The sequence below is a fragment of the Lasiosphaeria miniovina genome, assembly GCF_030549165.1.
Source record: "Lasiosphaeria miniovina strain SMH2392-1A chromosome Unknown B0T26scaffold_3, whole genome shotgun sequence".
In the NCBI taxonomy this organism is placed as follows: Eukaryota; Fungi; Ascomycota; class Sordariomycetes; order Sordariales; family Lasiosphaeriaceae; genus Lasiosphaeria; species Lasiosphaeria miniovina.
The window spans coordinates 5,072,587-5,100,100 of record NW_026848222.1 but is presented as its reverse complement, the minus strand read 5'-3'; the positions used below and the strand labels follow the sequence as shown (position 1 = coordinate 5,100,100).

Here is a 27,514-nt window from a genome sequence, read left to right as displayed (position 1 = left end):
GCAACTAACGGGCGGGATTTTATGATGTATCGAGAGAATAGAAGAAACCTGGTTACGCCAAGACTGCGGGAAAATGGTCCCGAGTTGGTCGAGTGGTGGGAGAGGTGATGTTCCAGCCCGGGGGACGACTCGTCCAAAACATCTTCCCAAGTCGAGCCTGATTGGCACCGTCTGCCTGTCTGTCTCACCGACCAAACAACCAACTAACCTGTCGCGCTGAACACACACACACACACACACACACACACCGCATGCATGCAATGAGACGCACGCATATGCGGACAGTACTGGATATGTACAGCGTCGCGGCGGCTTAGGGCCACAAGCTCGTTAATGCGGTTCCCCGACAGCCTAGGTACGCAAGGGAGGCAAGCACTGGTGTCAGGTCAGTCTAGCCCAGGTGCCTGCCGATTGCTGCTGCTGCGGCTGATGACAAGCACGGGCTTGGAGGCTGTTTGAACGTAAGGCTGCTGGGGGGCGGGGGCTGGCGATTTTTAATCTTTTTCACCTCTCGTGCAGTCGCCATCAGCCGAACCTCGAGTGGGGACAAGGTTGTGTTGCGTGTGGCAGGGGAAACAAGGCGAGCAGGGAGTGCGAAAAGGGAAAAGGCGCTAGCCGGGCTTAGGTCCTAAGTAAGGCATGGTATGGGACTGCCACTGCTGCACATGCAACTTGTTGACCTCCGGGGAGAAGAGCTGCAGGCTGCTGCATGTACATAGTAGGCAACTAGGCAGGCAAGCATAAAAGCCCTTTCCGGCCCGCCCCCAAAACTATGCTCGCCTAGTACCGTGCCTAGGCGGACCAGTTAGAGCCCGGTTGAGAAGCGGCGAGAGGATAGAAAGCACGGGCAGGCATGCCAAAACGGGAACTGATGTTATTAGCTACTATAGTACTGGTTGGCCCCCCACCACCCACTCACCCACTCGCCCACCCCCCTCCCACCCGCCTCGGGTGCGGTGCGTGGAGAGCTGGGCTACAGAGGCGTTGTTGGGGAACGTCTGAATGGATGAGGCGACAAGACGGGATGGTTAGTGCGATGTGTCCTGCACCTTGATGGAGGATGGGGTGCTAAGGTGCCGCCGGGTGACGTGACAGGCCTGCCGAGGATGGATACCAGACATGCCGGCCAAGTTTGCCTTGTAGACAGACAGACAACCTTCACGGGCCGGATAATTGATCTGTTTGGACAGACATAGCCGTGCTGAGGTGTTAATAAGCCCGGGCCCGAAACGCAGAAGTGCATTTTGTCATGTTGCCCTCAATTCCTCCGTATCTCGTGCCGCCCCTGCGCAGTGCGGGCAGTGCGCCCTTCGAGCCGCACGGTTTCAAGTTCACCTTTCGGGAGCAATAGACTTCGGAAACCCAACGACTAAGCACAAGCAAGAATGCTAAAGGTAAGGGATACATACGCCTAATGTGGTCGAGGCTACGAAGCCCTCGGATCAGCACAGGCGTCGCAACAAATCCATAGGTACCTAGTAGGCCGAGCAACCTGTCGGAATTGATTATATTCAATTATATACCCGTAACCCAGGGGCCGTGACTCGTAACCACACCACATTGAAGTCACGTACGAGGGCGTCACCTTTGGACGAAATGACATAAGATAAAGTCAAGGGGAAAGAAAGAAATAATAAGTGCGGCGAAGCCAGAAGGACATAAGGTAACCAATCGAAGTATCCGTCGGTGGACCTTGGCTATTGCGCGGTGGTGGCTCGAAGGCAGAGGAGAAGGGGGCAAAAGAGGAGGGCCTTTTGGGAAACAAAACATTTAACGGTCAACTGTGTGGGGTGCATTTATCTGGCGTGGGCCTGCAGCGCGTGAAGCTCGGCACTCCCGCGTTCTCCACCACCCTGATCCCTCCTTTCCAGAACGGAAAGCTCAGACTGCCTGCCTGCGCACCGACTCGGGGACCCGCAGCGGCCTATTCTCCTTCGCAGACCCACTTAGCTTGCTTCCCTCTAGCGCCGCATATGACTCTGGTCCTGGTCCCTGCCACATCCCAAGTGGCTCCTGCCGCAACGCACAAGTACCTTTTTTTCTCGGTGGATGATTGTCCTGGGTAGCGGTAGTTTGACTAGTAGCAGATTACCTTTCCCCAAAGATACAGCCGCCCCCTCCGCTCCCTCTTCGCTCTTCTTCCTCCCGTCACGACAACAACTCTTTTGACCCCGTTACCGTTGTTTCGTCCCCTCCCCCCATCCATCTTAAAACATCGACTCGCAGTGCAGCTCTCATCGGGGGCCTCGCCATCGAGCGCTGTGCATCCAGTACCGGCCGAGACGTGCACATTTTCGCATCACCATTGTTGCGCGCGCGCGTCTAGCTGATAGTTTCGGATTGAGGCTGCCCTGCCCTCGTGTTTAAAAATTTCCCACACCCGCGCCCACGCCCACGCCCACGCCTAGCCAACCGGCCCACCAACCCGCCAACACGGCCTACGTCGCATCAACCTCCACAACAGGGCATCACACTGCTCAATCGGCACCATCGCGGCACCCTTCTCGGGCAATCCAATCGCCGCGCACCAAAACCTAGAGAAGTAAGAGGGCACAAAGAACCCGACTGGACACTATGTCGATGTACCCGGGGCATCGCGGCATGCCGCCCCCTGTCAACGGGAGCGGTGCTCGCCTCAACGAGCTCCTTGACCAAATCCGCGGCGAATTCGAGGTCTACGCCCGCCAGAGCGAGACCTACGAGCATCAACGTAAGCGCCCTGCCCTGCAACCCCGCCGTCCATGTTCATTCATTCTTCCTTGCCGGGCATGCCTTGCAGCGGAGAGAGATATTGTGTTTTCCGCTGTTTTCCTGGCCGGATCGCGTGACTTTCAGCTTTTTGGCCAGTCGTCCATCCAATCAACTAACCGCCCGCCTGTTATATAGTTCGAGATCAAGTGAACGAGATGCAGAGTATCCGTGAGAGAGTCCAGTACATGGAACAGGCTCAGGTTACTCTGAAGCAAAAGTACGTCGACTCTCAGCTACTCCCATCCATGTCGCGTCTGCCGGAGCGCATTGGCTGACACGTATCCCACCAGGTACGAGGAGGAACTCGCCATGTTGCGCCGTCAGCTCGATGCTCGCGGTGGCCCGCCAGGCGGCATGAACCCGCCCCCGCAGCATGGAGGCCCCTCGCAGCAGCCTCCTTCTATCGGTATGGGCAGTAATGTATTTGGCGCGATAATGGCCGGGCAAGGCACCCAAGGACTGGCTCCCCCGCCGCCGCCCCAGCAAGAGCAGCAACCTGCTCACATGCCGCCCGCACCGCCCGGACTTGGAGGCCCGCCGCCGCCGCCACCTCCTCCGTCCCAGCAACCTCCTTTCCAGCAGCAGTATCCCCAGGGACCGCCGCCGGGAAGCTTCCCCTCGCAGCCCCCACAGAGCACCGCTTCCCCGGGACCCGGAGGCAACAAGCGACCACCCATCGGGAGGCCTCCCGCTGGCGGCCCAGCCACCCCTCAGATCAACACTCCTATTCCATATAACGGGCCTGGCCAGTCCCCTCAGGTGCCCACGCATCCTACCCCAGACCATGCTCGGATGTCGCAACATGCCCCTCCTCCGCCTCCCCCGCCCGGAAACTCCCTAAGCGAGTTGGACCCGGACCGTCTTCCGAACCATATCAAAAAGGTCCGCGAGGATTGGTGGGTCATCTTCAACCAGTCCGTGCCGCGCGTGCTGGATGTGGATCTGGTTCACACTCTCGTGCACGAGAGCGTTGTATGCTGCGTTAGGTTCAGTGCTGACGGCAAGTGGGTTGCAACCGGCTGCAACAGATCTGCTCAGATCTACGATGTTCAGACAGGCGAGAAGATGTGTGTTCTCCAGGATGAGAATATTGATCTGAATGGTGACCTCTATATCCGGAGCGTTTGCTTCAGCCCAGACGGCAAGTATCTTGCCACTGGTGCCGAGGACAAGTTGATTAGAGTATGTAGCCTTCGAACTTTTACTCTCAGATCTAGCTACTAACTTGTTTAGGTCTGGGATATTGCTCAGAGGACCATCCGCAACACTTTCCAGGGTCACGAGCAGGATATTTACTCGCTTGACTTTGCCCGCGATGGTCGTACCATCGCTTCCGGCAGTGGCGACCGCACTGTCAGGATCTGGGATATCGAGACGGGCCTCAATACCCTGACGCTCTCGATCGAAGACGGAGTGACGACGGTTGCCATCTCACCAGACGCCAAACTTGTCGCTGCTGGATCGCTCGACAAGAGCGTGAGGGTTTGGGATATCAAGATGGGATACTTGCTCGAGCGACTTGAAGGCCCCGATGGACACAAGGACAGTGTGTACAGCGTTGCATTCTCCCCTAATGGCCGTGATCTTGTTAGCGGTAGTTTGGACAAGACGATCAAGATGTGGGAGCTGAGCGCCCCTCGTGGCATGAATCAACCCACACCACTTAAGGGTGGCAGGTGTATCAAGACCTTCGAGGGACACAGGGTAAGCACTCAATTTTGTGCTCGTTTTTTGGAAGCCTACTAACGCCATCATTGCAGGATTTTGTTCTAAGCGTCGCGCTTACGCCCGATGCTCAGTGGGTGCTTTCGGGCTCCAAGGACCGAGGCGTCCAGTTCTGGGACCCTCGCACCGGCCTCACGCAGCTGATGCTCCAAGGCCATAAGAATTCGGTCATCTCAGTTGCTCCCAGTCCTACTGGGGGCTTCTTTGCGACGGGGTCCGGTGATATGAAGGCCCGAATCTGGTCGTACCATCGTGTACAACAATCTTAGGAACAGCAGCAACATTTGAATGGACGATAGCGGGCGCAGGGCACCAACCGTCAGAGCCATGGCCGACAGTGGGTGCTTAGAGGCTGTAGGGTCGGAGCATATCCCCTTATCTTAATCACCAAAGCGTGGAGGTTACAAAACACAACAAACACTCCCAAAAGTTGGGGCAAGAAGGATTAGCAGACAGAATTAATTTGCAGCGTAGGCAGATGATTGGATAGAAATTCTGTGGGCTGGGATTCATATTTTCATTAGGTTTTGTGCTCCGTGTTTGGTTGTCCTTGTCGTCACGGTCGATTTTCGTTGGCCCGGTAGGGAGTATGAGCTTTTGGAATGATTACACGTAGGTCGCTTCTTAATCAGACATGATTTAGTCAAATCGATAAGAAGTGTGCTCTCGTTTTGCTTGAGGCGGTTCTTTTTCTCTTTCTTTCTTTCTCGAGAACAGAGAGCAAGACTTGGCTGGGGTTTAATGGCTTTGGAAGGGGGCAATTGCTATGAAAGGATAAAGGGGCGGGGGGTTCACTGTTATTTTTATTTTTACTTTAACTGTCTATTTATCTTATTTTTTATTCACACTGTTTTTGCTGTCTATCTATAATTATCTATAAGGAGCCGAATATGTCGTCGAACTCGTCGCTCCCTTTCTTTCGCTTCTTCTTCGCTCGCTCCTTTGGCTGCTTACTCGGCTCGAGCTGGCCGAAGATGTCATCAAACTCGTCGTCGCCTACTCTTTTAGGATCCTTCTTCTTCCTCTTCCTCTTGCTGTCCACGCCTTTGCTACTACTACCGTTAATGCCACTAGCGGCAGCAATCAAGGCAGCGGTATTGCTAGGCTCGTCGTCATCGTCGTCATTTGGCTGCCCGGCAGGCGGCAAACGGGACAGTAGCGTCGTGTTGGGTTGTGATGGCGGCGACCGTGGTCGTGTTTCTGCTGGTACTGCGCCTAGTAGCATGGCCATGACGGCGTCGCGAGACACGACCTCCCCCGTGTCGTGGCCGTGCACCATCCCCGTGCCGGTCGAGCCAGTTGCCGTCGTTGCTGCTGCAGGGATAGGCTGCACTGTAGCGGCCGCCGCGGCTCTCTGAGAGTGAGAGGGAGAAGATAGGGAAGTATCTGGTGATGGCGGTTCGGGCGCAAACAGCGCCGCCGCCGCGTCGATCTGTGCTAGAATCCCGAGCAGCATCAGCCCCAGGTGCGCAAACTGCCGGTCGGCGGCGAGTTGTGTGAATGCCCTGTGGCGCCGCGTGTCAGTGCTGTTTGTTTGTTTGTTTGTGTATATACATATATATATATATATATATGTGTGTGTGTGTGTGTGTGTATATACGTATATATGTGATTTTAAGTGTGTATGTAGTGTCAAGTGCGTGACATGGTGCATGGATGAAGTGGATGTGAGAGATGAAGGAAGCTATTGCTTCCTGGGTGGAGTGATATATGAGGGAGGGGGCGTTGACATAGACATGCACAGATGATGTCCGAGAATGAAGCTATAGACAGAACAAGCCCCCTTTTTTCCCCCTCTACGGGATGTAGTAATCGGTTGCACATCACGCATATGTAAACAACTGTACGCAAACTCCCCTCACAACCCAAAAGAGACTAAAAAAATAAAAATAAGACTCACAAATACGCCCTAGGCACAAGCTGCGCACACACAAACCCAGCACGAACCCCGAGGTCCCTCTCACAAGACTCGTCCTCGGCCCTGCGCTGCTTCTTCTTGCGCCTGGCCGCCGCCGCCTCAAGCGCATCGCGGCGGGCCTCGGCGGCAGCCAGCAGCTTGTGGGCGTGGCGGCGGAGCATGTCGGCCTCGGCCCACCAGCGGGACAGGCGGTGCTGGTTCCTGTTGCGGTGGTGGAAGCGGTCGAGGATCTCGAGGGCGGGCGCGAGCGCGGCGATGGTCTGGCGCAGCGCGTCGTCGTTGTCGTCGTCATTCTCATCGGCTCTCGCGTCTCCTTTTCTAGAGGCCGCCATCGTGTTCATGTTATAACATGAATTGGACGGGATGATTCGTGGATGTGTGTTTTGGGGGGCGCTTCTCCTTGTTGCGCGCTAGCTTGTTGAGTGTGCAGGGCGATGAATAGCGGGAAAAGGTAGTGATAGTCTCGTGTCATTCGTTGCTGGGCCCAGCCTAGGACATGCGAGCAGCGAGACAGCGGCCCCACTGTAACACCAGTCTAACAACAAGCAGCTGTGAGATCGCGGTTCGACAATGGCTTTCACGACGACATTGAGAGCTGAATCTGATTGTAGGTTCGGAAGGTTTACCACTTGGGTACCTAAGGAAGGAAGGCAATTAGCCTCATGGAATAAAATCGATTTCTGATTTCTAAATGTGAAAAGTGATGCTTGTTTCTAGGGTTAGGGTTGCTCCAACCGCTTTTTCCCGTTGTCGTGTCTCCTCAGAGTTTCTCAACTCGTCTCAACACCCAGGACAACGCCCCCAGGCCTGGTATATCATAAGACGGACAACCTTATTTTCCCTAGTCCCCACAATACCCCAGGTTGATGAATATAGATACAGAAGATGAAAGCAGCACCCCCGCGCTCCCAGCCAGCCAAGCTCCCCGCGCAGGACTATAAGTACTCGTGGTAAAACTGTCGGCGTTCCCACACAACCCCCTCTCACCCGTAGCTAGGTATATATATTAATATGACCCCAAAGACTCCCAATAGGCCCCCAACCCCAAATGGAAACGAAGGCGAGTTCAACCCTTGACTCTTTTTCTCTCTCAGCACACCCGCATGCCGCAGACCTCGACGCCCTTGGTTTCGACGTAGGCCCGCCTCGAAAAGTAGCGCGCCGTAAGCTCCCTGACAAAGTCGGCGTCCGACTTGCTCCACACGTCGAGTCCCATGTTCCCGAGCGCCTCGCTGTCCACGCGGACCCACCCCCGGCTCCCGTCGACTCCACTGCTTCCGCTCGAGCCCAGCAGCCCCGCCTCCTCGGCGCTCTCGTCCTCGGCCAAGGCCCCAAAGTCGACGTCCGCCATGTCGTCGTCGTCGGCGCTGTCGACAATATCCGCCAGAACGCCGAGCATCGATGTCGTCAGTCGGTGGAAGTAGGCGATGATAGCCAGTTCAAGGTCAGCCTGGCCCTCGCCGTCCTGCCCGCTTCCCGGCTGCCGTGCCGTCAAAGACGATATTGAGTCCACCAAGACGCTGCTGGGGTCTGCACTGAAGCTAGATTTCCGTTGGGGCATTGCCATTGACGGCCCTAGGTCGGCCAGCAAGCCCGAGTCGTGCGCTGACTCATCGACCTCGTCGCTCCGCCTTTGCTCGCCAGCTGACGCCCACCACATAAACCCGCTATACGCTAGGGCAGCCCACGTGGTGGGCTCCACGATCTTGTCGGCGTCGTCGTCCCCGATCTGGCCCTGGCGCGCCGCGCCGTCTTCAGACGCCGTCCCTAGTCGCGACGTAGGCTGTGATAGCCGAATTGCCGATGTGGCAGAGGTGGACGCTTCAGTTGTCTCCGAAACGGGGCTATGAACACCTCGTGTCTGTGTGCCGGCCGAAGCTGCCGCGAACCGTGCGAGGCCTGCCCTTAGAGCGCGAAAACGGCGGAGATCGCGTTGGGTGGCCTTTATTTGGACACCCTTTGGGCATTCAACCGTCGGCCAGACCCGCTCCTTGGCGTTGGCCGAGTACACAGGCGGCAAAGTGACGAGCATGTCCCACAGCCCTTCTTTTATGGCAAGGATACTGTCCGTGGTGCAGGCGACCCACCCCGAGCTCGCCTCGTCGGCTGCGGCATTGTGATCTTCGTCGTGCCGGCCGGCTTGGGTTTTCATTGTCGCCTGGTGCTCGAGCAGATACAAAATATCATGCACACCAATTGTGAAGAGTGGCCGAAGGCGCTGGACCGAAGCGGACGGGTCTATAATGTCGCCAACAGACAGGGGAATGTTCGACAAGACAGATATATCATACACTGGCAAGCAAAGTCAGTACCAGAAACCGTAGCTAGCCCACCTCAATGAAAAGCCAAGGCATACCGAAATTGCAGACCTCATGCACCGGTGCATGGGTGGATATTAGAATGCGTTTCCGCAACAGGGCAGCGCGATGGATGGGGAAAATCAGGGGTCCGAATGTGTCAAGCAGCGACGTGAGGCTCCAGGCGGGGTGGTATGGCGACAGCCTGTGTCCCGGCGGGAGCAAGGCAGTGCCGTCCGAAGCCGACCGGTTTCTCGCGTGGCCTTTACCCTGCCCGGGGTGAGACTGCTTAAAGCTCAGAGCCGGCGAGCTAAGCGGTGTCTCTTTCAACGGCTGCAACGCCGATGTCTCGTAGGCCCCATTCGCCTCCCAATACTGCTCGAGGAGCTGTGTTTGTTTCCGGTCGGCAGCTAGCTTGCTGTGCGAGGAGGTGGCATTAGCCACCTGATGGGGACAGACAAAGAACAGAGGAACAGGGACGCGGGCACAAATTGAGCGCCCTCGGAGTGAGTGCATCTTTTACCTGGCCATGTGTTTCAGGGCGTCGGCGTGACGCCAGGCCCTACCAAGTCTTCCGTAGCTCAAGGGCACCAAGACACCGACGGCTATCATGCGCGCATGGCGCGTCTCCTCCTCGTCGGTCCTCTCGTTGACGAAGGCGCTGAGGCCAGCATGGCCACCGCCGTGGACAAAGTAGATGAGGTCATCGGATACTGTGTGCAAGCCCGAGGGCAGGCTCTTGTATTCGACGACACCCTCGAGCTCGAGCCCGGGCACGGCCTGTTTCCATACGATGGTGTATCCAGCCTTGACGTCGAAGTCGATTAGGAAGAGGGCCGAGATGGGCGGGAGATCGGGCAGCGCGGCGGCCTGTGACACATTCGTCTGTGGCAGTCGCACCGAGAGGGGCGGCTGGCCACGACGGGACGCAGCCATGGCGAGCCTAGGTTATTAAGTTCCTTAACGGTATAGAGACCCTAGGTAGGTAATGTAGGTATGCAAGGTAGTGGATAGAGGTTATGTCGCAAACGCGGGACGACGGAAACCCAGACGGCTTAACAAAGGGCTATACGGATAGCTCGCTGCCCTACCACCATCATCGAAATCGGAGACAGGCAGCAAGAAGCAGCTGAGGAGGGGGCACTCTAGAATCACGGCGGGGGCGGGAGGTCAGCAAGGCGGTGTTGAATTGTGCGCCGCGATTGCGCGCGGGACGGAAATGCTGTCTGTCGGACGACGTGTTTTCGTCGTGGGCGGTTGTTTCATTTCATTTGCTACGAGCTGAACGTCGCAACTAGAACTGCCTTGGGTAGCAACAGGACCTCCTCAGTGGTGTGTTAACCATTGCCTACGCTGTGGTGCGTGCAGGCTAAAAATCCCCCCTTACAGCACATCCACTCAGTGTAATTGCAGGCGCAAGCTGGTCACACGTGATACACTTAGATCTCCTTCGTACCTTGGGATGGAATGGAACATCCCTAATAATGGAAGCTTGCCAAATTCAGCGTCTCCCATTTTGACATTGGCAGACAGGACAGACAGTCCGGGCTTCGGTCTTGAGCCACCTCCAAGATTAGGTTGCAATCGCCAATATATATAAATGAGCTGCCCACGGTCTAGCCGGAGCTGATGTCAAGTCTCACTTAGCGGCCCAGAATAAGGGACAACTCGAGAAAAAAACCCCGGTTGTCGGGTAATATCCCTGGTATTGTACGTATTGTCTGTCAAAGGCGGTCTCTTTTTCCCTTGATTTTCCTCCATTCCTATTCAAGCTCTAATAACAGACACGTCCCAGTTTGATGTTCGACCAAAACTCGAATACTAGTCTAAAAGGGAAACACGAGCTCGGTTCTTGAAAATACCTTGACAAACTTTATCAAGATAATTCGTAGAAGATGTTGAAGTGTCATATGTGACTATGCTACTTAAACTTGGGCAAGACGAATACGGGGCATACCTAAGTAGGTAGGGAGGAACGGTAGAATCCATGGCCAACCCCAACATTTTCCCTTGGCGGTCTATTCTCTTGCTTAGGTTGTCAAGGCATCAAGCTCGACAATTGGATGGGAATAATGAGTATTCGAAGCGGACTCAAAGAATAGGTTGGTATTAACTTGGGTTCTCTCAGTTTATATATTCTCCCTCTCTCCCCATTTGTCCCTCAATTATTTTGCCAGTCTTGGGGCTCGTCCAACATGTCTCTTCCTCGCCTTCTTTGCGAGGAATCTTAGTCTCAACGAAATGCGAACCTCGGGATCTTGCACAGTTGCCCCGGCCCCAAGACTTTTCCACCGGGGTTGTAGAGGGCTTCTGTGGGGTCGTGCCGAGTTTTAAGCCAATCGAACATGGCCAGCGGCAGCCATCCCGCGATTTTGGTCTGACCCCACAACCCAGAAGCTGGCCGCGGGGCCTCCCTCCAACTTTTCGTCGGTGAAGTCACTGTCCCGTGTCTCGAGCAGGCGCAACGAAAAGCCATGCCTGCTGCTGCATCGCCGTTGAGCTGAGCCGCCAAAAGTCTAGAAATCGACAAGTAGTATCCGTACAACAGGCAAACAAATCACGGACGGACATTCTCTAGAGAATCAGACCTAGTTACAGGCTATTTTACTATTTATTCAAAAGAGTCTTGGACCCCGCCACATGCCTCGACTCGCAGTCCACCAGATCAAAAGCATCGCCCGCCTCCAGCTCCTCCACCCCGAACACCTGCCCCGAGTCTGCCAGCCTAGGTAGCTAAGGTAGTCGCTGGCCCACTCACCACACACAAGTCAGTCGACTATCCCATCCAGATGCATGGTAGAGCTCGTTTGGAATCCTAACGGCTACCAGCGGGAAGACAGTCGCTCGAGGACCTTAGTCTCTGGAAAGCCCAGCAGACAGAAACTTTAACTATTCAGACCGAGCCGGTCCTCCGCCGACCGAATAGTCCCGGACCGCCCCGTGCCCGTAGGTCGTGGCCGCCGCGGCTCGTCGCCTTTCAACATGGCGTCCTTTCTCTCCTACCTGGAGTACTTCCTCGTCGGCTACGCGGCCCTGACGCTCGCCTTCTACATGCTATCGTTCGTGGTGCCCAAGGCGGCCTTCGTGGCCCGCTCCCTCGCCTCATACATATGCCTCGTCTGGGCCGCATGCTTTGGTGTTGTTGCGTCCATCGTCCTGAGCCCGACAGGCTACAGGCTGGTCGCGGCGTGGGCCACGGCCCGCTTCTTCAAGCTCGTCATGACCGCCACGACCAACATTACCTTCGACGTCGACGACCCCAAGCAGCACATGAAATCCCGCCCCGCCGTCTTCCTCGCCAACCACCAGACGGAGCTCGACGTGCTCATGCTTGGCTCCACCTTCCCCAAATACTGCAGCATGACCGGCAAGGCTTCGCTGCGGAGGACCCCCTTCCTCGGCTGGTTCATGTCGCTCAGCGGCGCCATCTTCCTCGACCGCGCCAACAGCCAGAGCGCCCGCTCGACCATGAACGCCGCCGCCAACGAGATCCGCAGCAACCGCCAGAGCGTCTACATCTTCCCCGAGGGCACCCGCAGCTACAGCAAGGACCCCGTGCTGCTGCCGTTCAAGAAGGGTGGCTTCCATCTCGCCGTCCAGGCCCAGGTGCCCATCATCCCCATCGTTGTCGCCAACTACAGCCACATTCTGTGGATCAGGGGCTTGCTGTTCAAGTCTGGGAGGATCCCGGTCAAGGGTCAGTTTGGCGTTGCTCATGAGCGTTGCCCAACCTGCAATAAAAGCAAAAAAAAACCCCCATCTATCCATGCTTTGCTGACTCTAATTTGATGCGTCTAGTGCTCGACCCCATCTCGACGACGGGCCTCACGGCCGCCGACGTCGACGAGCTGACCAGGACGACCCGGGAGCTGATGCTCAAGGAGCTCATTGCGCTCACAGAGAAGGCGCAAGGGCGGAAGTTTGCAGTGTCCGTTGCGAGCACGGCAGCAAACGGCGTGGCCAAGGCATCTGGGATTGATATCAAGGTTGCCGCATGATCCAAAGACAAAATTTATCCTTGCAAGTAGACTTTGCCAGTGTGCCTGTCATTCTTGTCCCCAGCCCTGCAGCAACAGCAGCAGCAGGAATCAATTTTCCGAAGTACAACACCCCCGGGCGATAATGGACTTTTGTGTCGGTGGTTTGTTTGCCAGCTTGGCTTGGCTTGGCTTGGCTTTCGGAGGGAGAATGGGGCATTTGCTGTTAACAGCCTTCTTGAATGTCGGGATAGAGAAAGAAAGACCAAGGTTAAATGTGTAACGAAGGAGGAAAAGAAAGAAAGAGATTTCTAAGAAGAAAGATAATAGTAATGATATGCACGTCTCATTTATCGTCTGTCCTCATTTCGTCCTTGTCGCTCGCTCGCTTGATGGTATTGCATGGAAGTCAAGAACAGAGATGGAACTGGTGGGGGCATGAGGGCGCATGCGGATGGCATGGCATGGCTTTTGTTTGATGCGTAAGTGGTGTGAAAGCAGGGGCGGAAACGGAAGTAACTAATCGTATGTGAATATATATAATGCCAAGACAGAAGAACAGTTCGCGCGCGTCGCATGTTGGTAGATAGAGAGAGTATTGCATCCCTATCCAGTGTTCAACTCAGCCAGGCCAGCTCCCGCCCGCTCTAGTGTTCATCCCTTTCTCTGTTTGTTAATCATCTCATGATGTTTCAATAGATGTTGGATCACGGACAGAGGTGGTTATTTTACGAGTTTAGAGTCGACGTGGTGCATGCATGCATGCACAGAGCGTTGTTTGTTTGGAGATATCTAGGCAAGGCATCGATAGCACGGGGAACGATGAGATTGTTTTTGCATTTGCATTTGCATTTGAGAAGCGAGTAGTACTCTTCATTTTATTTAATCAACATCGACAATTGTGTGCGCACGTGCATGCATATTTAATCGGTCGCTGTAGTTGGCTAGTCGCGCCCCTTTTCTCTCTTTCGTCGCGGCGTTGCTTAGACGATGATATTGGCTGCGCACTCTTTTTTTTATGGCAGCTTTGCTCTGACGATATAGCTGCACGCACCCTTCTCTCTCTTCTTTGGGCAAAAGAAAAGTTTGGAGCGTCAAGCCGAGCACGGGGGGTGGAGGAAATTTTTTGCTTACGGTGTTGTTTCGTCGATAGTCCCCATGTGGCAACTGGCTACACGCTCAGAGGCGGCATGGGTACTAGCCCTCTAGGGGTGTGGGCATAGGACGCAGCTGGCTGATCAGACACAGGGTAGCATGACCCACTACCTTCCAGGCCTAGAGGGCGCGGTATCGGTGTCGGAAGGATGGAGCTCGGAAACTAGAAGTAGTCGCGGTCTACGGGGAGTTGCTACGTGTGTCGTGTACCCACGTGGCATACACACTCAGAGGCGGCGTGGGCACTGGCCTCTAGCGTTCAGAGGCACTCAGTGAGGTCGGCGTGAACTATGGAACGCTGGCTGATCAGGCGCAGGGTGGCATAGCCCACCTGCCCACCGAACCTAGAGGCGTCGGGTCTCGTCTCGTGATCGGGTGAACTATTCGGCTGAGGTTCCGTCTGATCGTCGCGATTTTCGTCGAGTTTTTGCTTTTGACCGAGTTAGCACGTGACCTCTTGGCATGAGCCGAAGGGTCCCGCGCTCGACTTGACGACTTCGCCATCTGACCGGCGGGCCAGACGCTTCTTGTTGAAGTAAGCTTGGGGCAATATAGTCTAAGTAACCCGGGGCAGAGAGAAGCGGTCATGTAGGAAAGCGGGCGGGTGGCGGCGGGTTGAGTTCATGCTGAGGCTAAGGTGAAAGCATGTTGAGCATGGAGTACTAGGAGATAAACTCATGTAGCTTGGACTCTGTGCGAAAGCCGAGAGTATATGCTTGTAGAGGGCGTGTTGAGGATGCGAGGTCATGGTTCTCTCGAGATGGCTTCCTAGTGAGCCATAGGACAACGAGAGTGAGCACCCCCAAACTACTGTCCGGACGGGATATCTTGATGACTTCGAAACCCGGGACTCTCTATCTCATGTGAGCGTTGTGCAGGTGCTGGTTGGAAGCAACAAGAGACGTACCAGCTGCCAAGCAAACTCTAACCCCTTTCCCACTCCGGCGGCTAGTGAACCGGTAAGTATATGCTAAAGCTCAGCTTCGTCGTTCCCAAGGTGTCAGATACTGAACCGTGAAAGAGGAATATGGGTAGGCATCTGTCGCTGATCGCCCGTAGATAAATGCAGAAACCAAGGTGATCCAATCCTAAGAAGCGTGTGCAATGGTCTGGGTAATGAACCTCAACAATATACTTGCAGATCATCCGGTTTGTATATTCTAGGCAAGAAAATTGCCAACCGCCGTTTGGAGTCATACCTAAAACATGTACACAACGGTATCCACCTGTCCGGCTGCCAATCGTCAAGCTAAGCTGCCCACGTGTCGAGGTTCTGCAACACACAGCCGTTGTTGCCCGACTCTCTGGGGACCAGGTGGCCAATGGTATAGACCTTCTCACCGGCGGCCTCAAGCCCAACAACAACACCCGCCGCACCATCGGCGCTGACGGCAAGCACCATGCCAATGCCGTTGTTGAAGGTACGCGCCATCTCGGCGGGCGCAACCGACTCTCTCAGCCACTTGAAGACTGGGGGCACCTCCCAGGCGGCCACGTCAATCTCGGCAGCGAGTTGGGATGGAAGCATACGCGGCACGTTCTCGGTGAGGCCGCCGCCGGTGATGTGTGCCATGCCCTTGATGGCGCCGGCACACTCGGCCAAGACTTTTAGAATGGGCTTGACGTAGATCCTGGTGGGGGTTAGCAGGCTCTGGCCCACAGAGACTCCCGAGCCGGTATCCCACGGCGCATCGTCCGTGTAGGACAGGCCGCGCTTCTCAACAACTCGTCGGACGAGAGAGAAGCCATTTGAGTGGACGCCAGACGAAGCAAGAGCAACGAGAACATCGCCGCTAACCATGGCCTCTTTCCTCGGCAGCCGCTGGCTCGACCTCATGATGCCAATTGCTGCACCTGCTGCGTCGTAGTCATCACCAGTGTACAGGTCGGGCATCTCAGCCGTCTCTCCACCAACTAGGGCGCAGCCGGCATCGATACAGCCCTTGGCTACCCCCTCAACAAAGGAAGCGGCGGCAGAGACGTCGAGTTTGCTGCACCCATAGTAGTCCAAGAACATGATGGGCTCAGCTCCCTGGACTACCAGGTCGTTGACATTCATAGCGACGAGGTCAATTCCTACAGTGTCATGCTTGTTCATCTTCTGGGCGATGATGAGCTTGGTGCCAACACCGTCGATGGCTCCAACCACGATTGGGGCACCGGGGTAGCCAGCCTGCGATAGGTCGACTTCGCCTCCGAAGCCGCCGATCTCGGCATCGGCACCAGGTCGGCGTGTGGTGGAGACGGCAGCCTTGATTCGGTTGACGAGGTCGTTGCCAGCGTCAATGCTCACTCCAGACTGAGCATATGTCAGCTTGTCGGCAGCCTTGTCGTCGCGGAAAGCACGGTAGGCAATGTCCTTGCGGTAGTGCATCCCCTCGAACTGGATGAGCTTGACACCCTCATAGGCCTTGTCAACAGCCGCCCTCAGAGTCTCGCCGACGGCATTTGCTGCGATTACTCGCCCACCCGCCGACAGCAGCGAGTCGCCGGACAGCTTGGTTCCAGCGTGGAAGATGGTGGTGCCCGAGGGAGGCAGCGCTACCTGCATCAGTATGTTCTTGGGGTACGAGCTGGGATATCCTGGTGCGGAGACGACCACGGTGGCGCTGAAGCGTTGTTGAAGCTTGAATGGGACGTACTTGAGCAGCGGGCTGGCGCTGACGCAGGCCAACATGATGTCTGCCAGATCCGACACGAGAAGGGGAAGCACCGTCTGCGTCTCCGGGTCGCCAAATCGGACATTATACTCGAGGCACCTGGGGCCGTCGGGAGTGATCATGAGCCCCGTAAAGAGGCAGCCTCGGAAAGGAAAGCCGTCACTGCGCATGCCGTCGATAGTGGGCTGCAGAATCTCGCGCTCGATCTGGGCAATCAAGGCGGGCGTGGCAATCTTGGTCGGCGCGTAGCAGCCCATACCACCCGTGTTAAGGCCTGTGTCGCCGTCACCGATGCGCTTGTGGTCCTGGGCAGCAGGGAGGGACCGGATGGTGGTGCCATCGCAGAAGGACAGGATGCTGAGCTCGTCGCCCGTCAGAAACTCCTCGATGACGACCTCGTCGCCAGCATGGCCGAAGGCCTTGTCCAGCATGATATCCTTGAGGGCCTGCTGGGCCTCGTCGAGCGACTGCGGGATGATGACACCCTTGCCGGCAGCCAGCCCGGTGGCCTTGATGACGACATTGTGGCTGATGGTCTTGAGGTACTGGCTGGCCTGCTCGTAGTCGGAGAAGTTCTCGAAGGTGGCGGTGGGGATGGAGTGCTTTTTCATGAAGTCCTTGGAGAAGGTCTTGCTGCCCTCCATGCGGGCGGCCTCTTTGGAGGGGCCGAAGCAGGGGATTCTGGCATCGCGGAAGAAGCCCTCGATGCCGTCGACAAGGGGCGCCTCCGGGCCAGGGACGACGAGGTTGATGCGCTCCTTCAGGGCGAGCTGGACGAGAGCGGGATAGTCGTCAGCGGCGACGGCGCTGTTGTTGGTAGCTTTGGGGAGGGCTGCAGTGCCGCCGTTGCCAGGCACCACAATGATGCATTCGACGTTGGGCGACTGCCCCAGCTTCCATGCGAGCGCGTGCTCGCGCCCGCCGTTTCCGATGAGGAGGATCCGAAGCGACATTTTGGCTCGGAATCAATCAATCGATGCTCGTAGCTATGCTGGCTGCTGGCTGGTTGTGCTCGCTGGCTCGACGCCTCGTCTGTGCCCCGCCATGGATTGGGATTCTCGACGTGCGCGAGAAAAAATGCTGCATGGGGGAAAGAAAATTTTACCCCTCCCCCGCAATCACATCTGGGTGGGGGGCCCTACCCCCGAATTGGCGAATCCCTGCCGTGGCTTGCCGATCCGTCCAGAACAGGAAAGAGTACGAATACGTACCCCCGTAAGGCTGCATCAGATTCCCTCAAGTTCGAGCTGGGCGGAAGGAGGGAAGGAGCACACTTTTTGACTTCAACTTCGATGCTAAAACACCACAATCGTTTCATTTTTTTTAAAACACTGCGGAATACTCATTGCAGAAGGGCGGTATTGCTCCTGGGCCTAAGAAAAGCGGGCCACCAATCTCGTACTAAGTAATTTCCTCACATCAGATTGCTATCTGATCGTGCAACCACTTCGAACTAGACCGAGGCAGTTAAGGACCTGGGAACTGCCCGTGCCACCAGTAGTAGGCTCCGAATGGTTTATGTCTGTACCTGCCTTGGGCATACCTGCCTTAGACATATCGCATTGGTAATCGTTTGTGTTTTCTCTTGGCTGTTAACTAGGTAATGTAGAGGCGCTCCAAGCCTTATGTACCAAGGCACCTTTTAAGATACCTACCTTACCCACTGGTTATCTTTGCTGTGTTGACAGGTAATTGTCGACCCCTGGGCATATTGCCCTAGCATCTCCAAAACAAAGGCGCGGCAACTTCCCAAATGTTTTGGCTTGAACTTATATGCCCTGTTTCGTAGCAGGATTTAGAGGCGCTACCTAACGATGCTCCTACCTGTTTGTGAGCGAAGCGATGGAAACACTAGACACTCATCCCGGCCGACAAAAGCGGTCGCAAACCCGCATCCCAAGGCTTCCAGCCTTGACCTGTTCCAGAAACTCAAAGAGCGAGGTGTAAGGGCTTCCATCGTTGAGCAGACTGGAGTTTGGAGCATAGGCATGGGGGCCTTGTAGCCGTGCCTCTCGTGCGCACACGGGCCCAAGCCGCAGCACGCGCCATCCGGGGCTTGAACCTGTTGGCTCTCCTGAAATGCGGCACGTCGAACGCCAAGCGACGGATGTGCCCTGAAATAGCTAAAGATGCAAGGGAGACAAAAACTCCGATCACCGGCAGTGCAAAACCGAGGCGGGGTCTGGGTTAGGGGCGTCGGCTTTTCTCTCGATTTCAGGCATGGCCAGTGAACGGCTGCATGGGGGTCAGGTCTTGTTTGATGCCAACGTCCGCGGATAGGGCTGTCGATCTCTCTTGAGGTCTCGGGCTGGCTTGTTTTCTCTCAACCACTTGAGTGTCTTTACACGGCGTGCCGAATGCCGTTTCGCCGTGGTGCGTTGGCTGCGACCGAATGCGACCAGATTCCGGCAGCTCGGTGTCCGAGGAAGACTGAGGAAGTTGGAACCCTGCGTGCAAGTGCAAAATGCCCGCCAAATGAGAATTGCCAAGATATCATCTGCCACTGTTGAACATGGGATAGATTCCATGTTGAACAGACTCGTCTCGTCCCTGGCTGAGGCACAGAAGCTTGAATTCTCGAGGAGACGCCGCACCTGGGAGTTGAGCAGAAGCGGACCAGGAACCCGCGGGAGCGGGATCTCATGGATGCGAGTGTCGATCCCGATCCAGGGTCCCGAGACTACCCCCACTGAACCCGACGTTGTCAGCAATACGAGCGCGTAAAACAAGCTAATGTCAATTCATCACTCAAGAGAGGTGGGGGGTGGTCCAGCCTGTCGACATTTGCATTTGCATTTGCATTGACATTTGCGAGAAGATGCAGTTGGAACGCGTTGGCACACAGACAAACTCGTGTTCAAGAACCCGACGGCAATAAACCGTTTGTCCGAACCGTGGAACCGCAATCGAGGCTATTGGGCCGCGGAAGACTCCATCGTCATTGGGTTCCTCGCCCTATTGTGCTTTTGTGTGACCAACGCTTGACGAGAAACGCATCTTACACGCGTTGCGCCTCCCCACGGCGGTGCTGCTCTGTGCCTGTCTGTGGATACAGCCTGAGATTATTGCCGTAACTGGGCGATCTGATCCACGGCGGCACGCTCTCAATCATGTTCGTTTCATTTCATAGGAACCGAACACGAGGCACACAGCTTTCGATTACCCACTTGAGAGTTTCGAAGGGAAGAAACCAACGAATCCTACATGTAACCTCAATGGGAATCATGCAGTGCAACAGATGGAAGGCTTGCAAATCGCGTGAATGAGGTTGCATGTATGGATACTTCGTACTGTACTTCGTATACAAGGTCCCATCTTTTGTCCTGTCCTGTGAGACAGTGAGACAGATGGAATGGAACGGCGAGTCTGCAGTGACGATCCATGCATGCCACGCTCCTAAACTTTATTTTCGCACCCCAACGAATCTATGCACGATCGTACCTGAGCAGCAGCTTGAACGTGGGGAAGGAAGGCGCCATGGACGGGACCTCGTGTCCGGTATTACAGCATTACCTCAGGTCAACATTGATCACCAAGAGATTACTAGTATCTGTACTCCGTAGAGAAGGTGCAATGCCGCAAATTGCTCCTGCCGTACTCAGCATATTTGATAGCTAAGGCCAGGTATGCAAGTAACGGTGAAAATGGGGAGCTGCAATCCCAAGGCCAGGGCTACCATTGAGTCCATATCAAAGAACTGCATCGAAGACACAGAGAAGCATTTGCCCGGCATCAATTGGCCAGGCGACGCACGCACGCATTTCGGACGGACCATCTTTCAATCTCCAGGTCAACTCCCCGCATTGACCGGGCTGCACAGACAGACAACTGGGTTGAGTTGAGTTGAGATGGCGGGAACTTGATGCTGTGCGGAAGAAGTTCCATGCGTCGCCGAGACCGTCCCAGCACGGGGGAGACAAGCTGATGGCCAACAGGAGCCAGCTTTGACGGACAACCTGCACAATGGAATTCCAAGTTGCACCTGTCGGCCGGAAGACCCATTGGGCCTACCCACGATTGATTGATCTTTCCAACCTCCTGCCAGGTCTGCATGTTCGTCCATCACCGACCTGTTGGGCTGGGCTGGACTGGGCTGGACTGGGCTGGACTGGGCTGGGCTGGACTTGGGCTGGCTGCTGCAAGAGTCTGGGAATCCTGCCCGCCTCTCTAGACACCTGTCAGTTTTTCGGTGATCTAGTCCTTCTGTCTGCTCGCTTGTCGCCCGTCAGACCTATCATGGAAGTCATGACGAAGACGCCTTCCGGGTTGTCTTGGTTAAAATAAAACGGGGCGCCCAACAGAGAATGCTGGAGCTCCAATGCGCGCCTCTAAACTCCAAGCGGGCAAAGTCGCGCACGATCGATGAGTCTCAGGCCTCGATGTTATTGCGAGCACTAGTGACTAGCCCCTACTCGAAGGCCGCTGGTTCCTAGATTAGAACTGGACTCCATTGGTTTGCCCTGGTGTGACAAAAAAACCGCGAGACAGGACCGGGCGTGGTCGCCTAGTTGTTAAACCCGCCCAGGGCTTGGGGCAGCCCTACCTAAAAGCGCCCCAAAGCAGCGACTGACAGCACCGAATACGTTGTCGTAGGGGTCTGTCAGGCCTGTTAGGCCTGATAGTGGAGGATCGGAGCCGGAGTTTCCGTTTTGGTGTCTCGCTGGACCAGCGCCGACGACCACGCGACGCCACTATCCGTATCCCAAAGCATATCCATTTGTCTCCTCTCTGCAGGACCTGCAGCTGCGGGCTATGGAAGGTCGGGCTTATTCTCGTTACGGATTTCATATGGTACCATATGTCTGTATTCTGTACTGTGTGTGTTTTATTACATGAAGTCACTGATGATGAGCTGACAGGGGTCAGTTCAAGATCGCCCAACAAGGCTCCATCCAATCCCAAGCAGAGCCGCTGCAAGCTGTGCAGCTGCAGCAGCGCATCGACGGCACATGGCACACATGGATGGCACACCTCGCATGGCACGGTGCATCGGGGCACGCACTAGGCAGTCGAGTCGGAGCTCTGTTGCTGGGCCTTCATTTCGCAATTCCTTCGTGATGTCCGGACCGGGGACTCGTTTTCACAAGTGGCGCCCAAACATGGCAATTGACACCAGAGCTGTGCAGAGCAGGATTAGGTGCCGGCTCGAGTGCAGAGGCTGTTCAATAATTTTATTGACGAAGCTCCGTGCCGCTGCTTGCCGCCATTCACTACCCGTTCTGAAACTCGAAATAGGGGCACGTATGGCGAGCAGGTGCCGAGCCACGCACCCTAACCCGCATTGGCTCAAGCTGCTACTCTGCCAGCTCGAGTCAGTGGAGAGAATGCTAGATCCTGTTGCCCAAAGCCCAAGCTACCTTAGCTACACTACACACGGGCTACGCGTAACCCACTCGTCGGTGGCAGTGGTCGGCGGTCGCTCAGGGCGGAAGAGCCTGCCCGCAGCCAGGGCTCACCTTTGAGTCGTCGTGATTATACAGCGAGCACCTGGCCAACACCAACCCGGCCCGGCCCACCCAGCGACCCTACTTGGCCATGCACGACTCGGAATTTCTAGTAGTACGAATCGAATCTTTGGTGGCTGTCCAAGCTTGCGAGCCCGGGCAATGTCTCTTCGAGAAGCACATGGCAGCTTCCCCCGTCCAATCCCATGACGGTCACGACCCCCACTGCTGTCGTGCTCCTCCTCGCCCTTCTCCCTACCTACCTTTTCTTTGTGACTGGTGCGTGCCCTACAATGTATTCCATAGGTGGGATCTGTCTCAAGCTGCCCGCTGTTGGACGACACCAAGATGTCATCCACTCGGTCAGCGGCCGCTCCCCCTCTGCCCCCTCCTGTGTTATAAACCGGCCGCCGGTCCTGTTCCCGAGGCGGCCCTCATTTTTAGTTCTCCTTCCATCCGACTTCCTAGCCATCTTGGTCGACCGCGCCCAGCCTACCCCCCTCTGGCTGCTCGCACTCGCAAGTATAACATTCTTGTCCGAGAGGTTACTTAACCTCCCATCCTTTCCCCCTCGCTCCCGTGCCTGATAAGCCAGGAGAGACCCATTCAGATCAGCATCTTGCTGCCGGCCACCATCGTCGAACCTGCGAGTGCAAGCCAGACGTCGACATGAAGGCTGTCCTCTCACTCATTGTCCTGGCCGCCTCGGCTCTAGGAGCCAATATCGGTCGAAACTACAACCAACCTGCAGATGTGTGGAAGACCATAACCACAAAGGTCACCATCACTTACAATTCGCCTTGCGCTGTGACTTCGACCGTCACGAAGAGCGGCAAAACCTACTACACCACCTACACGACAACCTCGAAAGTCACAAAGGTGGTTCCTACGACCATCATCCAAACCGTGGTCAAGCCTCCGGTAACCAAGTCGACCAGTACTGGTATGCAAGAGCTCCAGCTTCTGTTCTGTGCCTCGGCAAATCGTGCTTCGTGCTAACAATTCATGCTACAGTTGTCTACAAGACGATCACGGAGCTTGTCCCCTGCACCACGACCAAGGTCGTTGGTGGCTCGACGGTCGAGGTTATCTGGACATCCACGTCCACTATCGTTACCAGGGTCAAGGAGTTGCAGACTGTCTTCACCACGCGGGTCTCGACCGAGTACGAGACTACCGATGTGTTCGAGACTGTGAGGCTTCCCATCCTCCCAAAATTTGTGTAGCTGCTAATCCTGGACAAAAGGTTACTTGTCCCGAAGTTGTTGTCACCACTGTTGTGGCTGGCGAGACGACCACTATGACCAAGACCAAGTCGTACGTTTTCTTCTCTTGCTTGAGCACTCTGAGCAGAGCCGTGCGCTGACAAGCTTTAGGATCACCATTACAACCAGCACAGTCCGCACCGTAACGGCCGTTGTTCCGGTCACTGTGACCCGCCAGGTAGGTCCACTCTTCCGAGTTTCATCGGGCCAACGGATGGCTTTCTGGCCGCCCGCCCGCCCGCCTACATTCAAGAGAGGAAACATTCTAGAAGAACGCTCAAGGGCGAGTTGGGCAATTGGCGGACAGCGCTGATGCATACACGCCTATAGGTCGACTATGTGATCCCCGTAACGGCGGAAAGCCAGCTCACATTGACAGACTATTCGACCGTCGTCGTTTCGCAGGCCAACACTATTTATAAGCCAACGACGCTGCCGCCCGTCACAGTGGTCGTCCCGACTACGGCCACAACGCAAGGGCAAACAGTCGTCATTGAGAGTGTGGTCACTCCGGACTGCACAACAACGCTCTCAACCGTGGTGGTGACGAATCAACCGCCGCCGCCGCCAGCCCAGACCACTCCTTGCACAACCACCGTCTCAGTCGTAGTGACAACCGAAGTGCCGCCGCCGGCCGAGACCTCGACTCCGTGCACAACCACAACGGCGACGGCAGTCGTGGTAGACACGCCACCACCAGCATTAAACACGACCATGGTTCCAAGTGCGATAGTGAGTCTCCCACCGGCGGAGACAACCATGGCCCCCCCACCAATTACAGCAAATGGGACAACGAGCGAGGTCACCAACCCACCCGGCGAAGTCACCAGCAGCCCACCCAGCGAGGAGACGCCTCCGCCGACCAACAACTCTACTACACCACCCCCTCCTGTTGCCACGGCTGCTGCGAACTCGAACCAGAAGATGAGCTCTGCGGTCGTGTTCTTTGCGGGCCTGCTCGGTGCCATTGCTCTCTTTTAAAGACATTATGTGTACCTGTTTCCTATTTCCGTACCGACAAGCGAACCTTTGCGCCGCGGCTCTTCCTCTCGTTTTCTCATCCTGTTGTCTCTTGTTTCTCTAGGGAAAAGGCGAGATACGAACAGGAGCTCATGACGCAATTGCGTATGAATTGCGCATGGATCCATGCATCAATGGCTCGGACGACATGAGACAATCTTTTTTCTTGCCGGTCATTTTCAAACTAGTGTTCCCTGTCTTTTGCGAGCAACGGCATACTGGCGCATCGGAGTAATTGCACGGCAGGAAGCTGCATTGCCAGTATCACACTCTTACGCACACCCACACACTATTGAGCTCGAGAGTTGCATGATGACCCAGACCGGATCTCACGTTGCCCTTTTACTAGCAACGGCAGAGAGGAGGAGGAGCGAGCGAGCGAACGCGACACTGAACTGTTATACCCCATTCCCTTCCGTGGTGAACTAGGCGACGGCGACGGAAGTGGACGAAAAAAGGACTGCGAGGTCCGCTCCTCGCGGTGGGCACGCCTACTGCCTCGAAGAAGAAAGGGCCACGGATTTTCTGTAAGGAATTTAATTTTCGCTGTGTATAATCTATCAACCCAACTAGAATATCCGCCTGGACTTAGGAGAGGCTGCTGGGGGTTTTTGGGGGGGTGTATTTTAGATTTCATTTTATTTTCCTTGAGTCTGAAACTGGGAGACACTATCCTCTGGCTTTCCTTATTTGGTGGGAGAGCTTGGGTTGCACGCATTACCTGACGCAAAGGAAAAAGGGAGAAAAAGGAAAGAATAGGACAGAAAGCACTTAGATACTGTACAATAAACGTGGGCAGTAGGATGGAGTATCATAGAAAGGCACCATACATTTTTTTCATCTCACATCACGCACACACACGCAGCCTGTTTGCCAGGCGAGCTGAGGACGGGATTGCGGTGGATATGATCGGCCACTTGTAGGTAGGCTACCTTGGGCACCTTTATAGGTTGTTGCCCCTTTACGTAGCCTACCCTCGTCGTGTATTAGCCCCTGCCAGGTATCCGTACCCGTGGACCTGCCTACCTTCCAGATTCCTTGGGATGAACGGTCGGAGAGCGGAGCTAAACTACAACTCTTCAGACGGCATTGCGGAGTTGTCTAGTTCGGCCCAGCCAGACATGGGGAACTCGCGAACGTCATGTCATGTCATGCCATGTCGCTCGCTCAGTCTACTGCAAGCTAAGCATAGTTCCCGCTTTCGCTTCGTCCAACCGCGCTGCTAGTAGACGTGCTTTAGCTTTAGCTCGAGCTCAAAGCGAGACGAGATGAGGCGATGGGCAATAACTTTGGTCGTTGACCTGCTTGTTGGTTAAATGCTTGGATACCTACCGTGCTGTACCATATATCAGATACGGAAGCCTGTAAGGTTGGCGCTTCCTTCTTGGGATATCTTTGCAATTGAGCACTAGATAGATGGACGGGAGTTTTGAAAGTGTTCCGGTGTGTTGTATCTAGAGATTCCTCGACAAGTAGGCATGCATGTAACGTACTACTAGCAATACCAGTAAGAGATGGGCTTTGCGTCCAATGTCCCATGGATGGGCGGCAGACTGGTGCTGCCATGGCATGGAAGCTGCTTGAAAAGAGCCCAAAATTTTCATCTCCATCGCAACTGCCACTTCAAGTGATCGGCGCTGGCAAACAGCCTTCTCCTCCTTTGCGCCTTCCTTCCTCTTGCTCTAGGCATCATGGTAAGACGAAGAAGAGGCGGGAGCATCTCCCCGCTTCCATGCAGTAGTATTAATGCACCCGAACCGCCAGGCTATGTCAGTCCACCACCTGCAAGTTCACCTTGACCCAGTGACGCTCTGATCGAAAGACCGGAGCCAACCTACTTTGCCTCGCCTTGCCTCTCCGCACTACTAGCTAACTAGCTAGCTCGCTCGTCATTGCCCAACCTCGCCTTTACGCACGCAGCCGGATCTATAGCACATCACATGCACCATGAAGCTCGCTGCTCTCTTCTTCGCCGTGGCGGCGGCCAGTGCTCCCGCTCCGGCGGCGGCGAGTCCTATCGAGCGCCGCGAGCTGGGCGGTGTAAGTCACCGATTCAGAGTTTTTCTCGAAGACCCGGGGAGGGGGGGGGGACAAAGCTAACCTGCAGTGACAAGGTGCTCATCTGCAACGGCGCCAACGCAAAGGGCTACTGCCAGTACAGCGTCTACAAGCTCGACACGTGTTACAACCTACCGCAGCAGCTCAAGCGCAACGCGGCGACGTTTGTTCCCGACGCGGACAAGTTTTACTGCTACCCGTACCTGTAAGAGCCAACCTGAGATAGATGCCCCCCCCCCCGGGCGCGCGCGCGCGCGTGTGTGTGTGTATGTGTGTGTGTGTATGTGTGTGTGTGTGTGTGTGTGTGTGTGTGTGTGTGTGTGTGTGTGTGTGTGTGTGTGTGTGTGTGTGTGTTCTTGTGTGATGGTTTTTTACTTAGACAGCGGCGAGGTAGTTGATATATATATATATATATGCTTGCTGATCAGAACAAAACACTATAGCATGGAATGCGGAGGCTTTTGCATGTCGGCCGCAGGCTGCACTCTGGGTGCTATCAGCTCCGACTACAAAAACAAGTACGACCTCTCGGCGGTGAAGTGGAACACGATCATCAGGTCGTTCAAATGCTACCTGAACACGACGGCCGCCCAGTTGACGTCGTGAGTTGTGTTGGGGGTTGACGGGCGAGGACGAAATTATGACATCCCCAAAAGGGGGAGAGTAAATACGCGGGTAATGAATGGAAAGGAGAGCGAGGCGTCGGTGTTGGAGTAGGAACCTGGTGCGTTGAACATTACGCAAGTATTTTTTTACCTAGAAGGCATTTGAGAGTAGTAAATAAACTTGTTCGGGGTTTCGGAGTTATCAAGGCATGTCTGCTCCGGGACTAAGCCAGTGATCAGGTCACAGATGACGCAGTGACACTTGGCGTGGGGTTGGAACTTGGTTGAAGGGTTATTCCGATAAAAAATGAACTTGGCGTATCTAGACAGTTGTCGTTTTGAACCGCCTTTCGGTGGTGAATGTTTGGACCTGTCCAGATGCCTGAGGTCGGATGAAACACGTTGGAGGTGGCAATGGATTAGCGTGCGGAGTATTGGCACAGATTCAAACATGGACCTCGTTTATTGAGGCTCAGGTCGACATCAGTGTGCAGGTCAACTGTCCTAGTCCCCTGCACCTCACCTGTCCCACCCCACTTTTTTTGGTGTAAAGCTCAGCCGACCTGGTCAATACGCTAGAGTCAATTGGCGTTTCCTTGGCTATGACGGAATGGAATGGCAATGGGGCCCCTCCTTCAC

At 55.4% G+C, this 27,514-nt stretch overlaps 7 protein-coding genes across 7 annotated transcripts; 4 read left to right on the top strand and 3 right to left on the bottom strand.

The window, feature by feature from the left end:
- Positions 1-2,574: 2,574 nt before the first annotated feature.
- Positions 2,575-4,745, top strand: B0T26DRAFT_644370 (WD40-repeat-containing domain protein; the record flags this gene model as incomplete). The annotated part of the gene is made up of 5 exons (XM_060437627.1): positions 2,575-2,710; positions 2,887-2,968; positions 3,042-3,933; positions 3,985-4,455; positions 4,512-4,745. The coding sequence occupies 5 exons, from the start codon at positions 2,575-2,577 to the stop codon at positions 4,743-4,745; spliced, it is 1,815 nt and encodes a 604-aa protein (XP_060299032.1).
- Positions 4,746-4,902: 157 nt separating this feature from the next.
- B0T26DRAFT_249430 (uncharacterized protein) lies at positions 4,903-6,215 on the bottom strand. The gene has a single exon (XM_060433987.1). It carries the CDS (start codon positions 6,128-6,130, stop codon positions 5,351-5,353), a length of 780 nt encoding a protein of 259 aa, XP_060299031.1. The 5' UTR covers positions 6,131-6,215; the 3' UTR covers positions 4,903-5,350.
- Positions 6,216-7,047: 832 nt separating this feature from the next.
- B0T26DRAFT_705382 (uncharacterized protein) lies at positions 7,048-9,965 on the bottom strand. The gene is made up of 3 exons (XM_060441751.1): positions 9,215-9,965; positions 8,751-9,109; positions 7,048-8,686 (listed from the first exon to the last, which is right to left on the bottom strand). The coding sequence occupies exons 1-3, from the start codon at positions 9,625-9,627 to the stop codon at positions 7,485-7,487; spliced, it is 1,974 nt and encodes a 657-aa protein (XP_060299030.1). The 5' UTR covers positions 9,628-9,965; the 3' UTR covers positions 7,048-7,484.
- A 1,708-nt stretch (positions 9,966-11,673) lies between these two features.
- Positions 11,674-12,689, top strand: B0T26DRAFT_750416 (uncharacterized protein; the record flags this gene model as incomplete). Its single annotated transcript, XM_060445215.1, has 2 exons — positions 11,674-12,388; positions 12,490-12,689. 2 exons carry the CDS (start codon positions 11,674-11,676, stop codon positions 12,687-12,689), a joined length of 915 nt encoding a protein of 304 aa, XP_060299029.1.
- A 1,899-nt stretch (positions 12,690-14,588) lies between these two features.
- On the bottom strand, positions 14,589-17,528 carry B0T26DRAFT_249687 (phosphoribosylglycinamide synthetase). Its single transcript, XM_060433988.1, has 3 exons — positions 15,023-17,528; positions 14,731-14,771; positions 14,589-14,675 (listed from the first exon to the last, which is right to left on the bottom strand). Exon 1 carries the CDS (start codon positions 17,434-17,436, stop codon positions 15,073-15,075), a length of 2,364 nt encoding a protein of 787 aa, XP_060299028.1. The 5' UTR covers positions 17,437-17,528; the 3' UTR covers positions 14,589-14,675; positions 14,731-14,771; positions 15,023-15,072.
- A 5,068-nt stretch (positions 17,529-22,596) lies between these two features.
- On the top strand, positions 22,597-24,173 carry B0T26DRAFT_740141 (uncharacterized protein; the record flags this gene model as incomplete). Its single annotated transcript, XM_060443812.1, has 6 exons — positions 22,597-22,870; positions 22,942-23,120; positions 23,174-23,244; positions 23,304-23,370; positions 23,523-23,696; positions 24,114-24,173. The coding sequence occupies 6 exons, from the start codon at positions 22,597-22,599 to the stop codon at positions 24,171-24,173; spliced, it is 825 nt and encodes a 274-aa protein (XP_060299027.1).
- A 1,880-nt stretch (positions 24,174-26,053) lies between these two features.
- On the top strand, positions 26,054-26,514 carry B0T26DRAFT_249355 (uncharacterized protein). Its single transcript, XM_060433986.1, has one exon. It carries the CDS (start codon positions 26,153-26,155, stop codon positions 26,477-26,479), a length of 327 nt encoding a protein of 108 aa, XP_060299026.1. The 5' UTR covers positions 26,054-26,152; the 3' UTR covers positions 26,480-26,514.
- Positions 26,515-27,514: the final 1,000 nt, after the last annotated feature.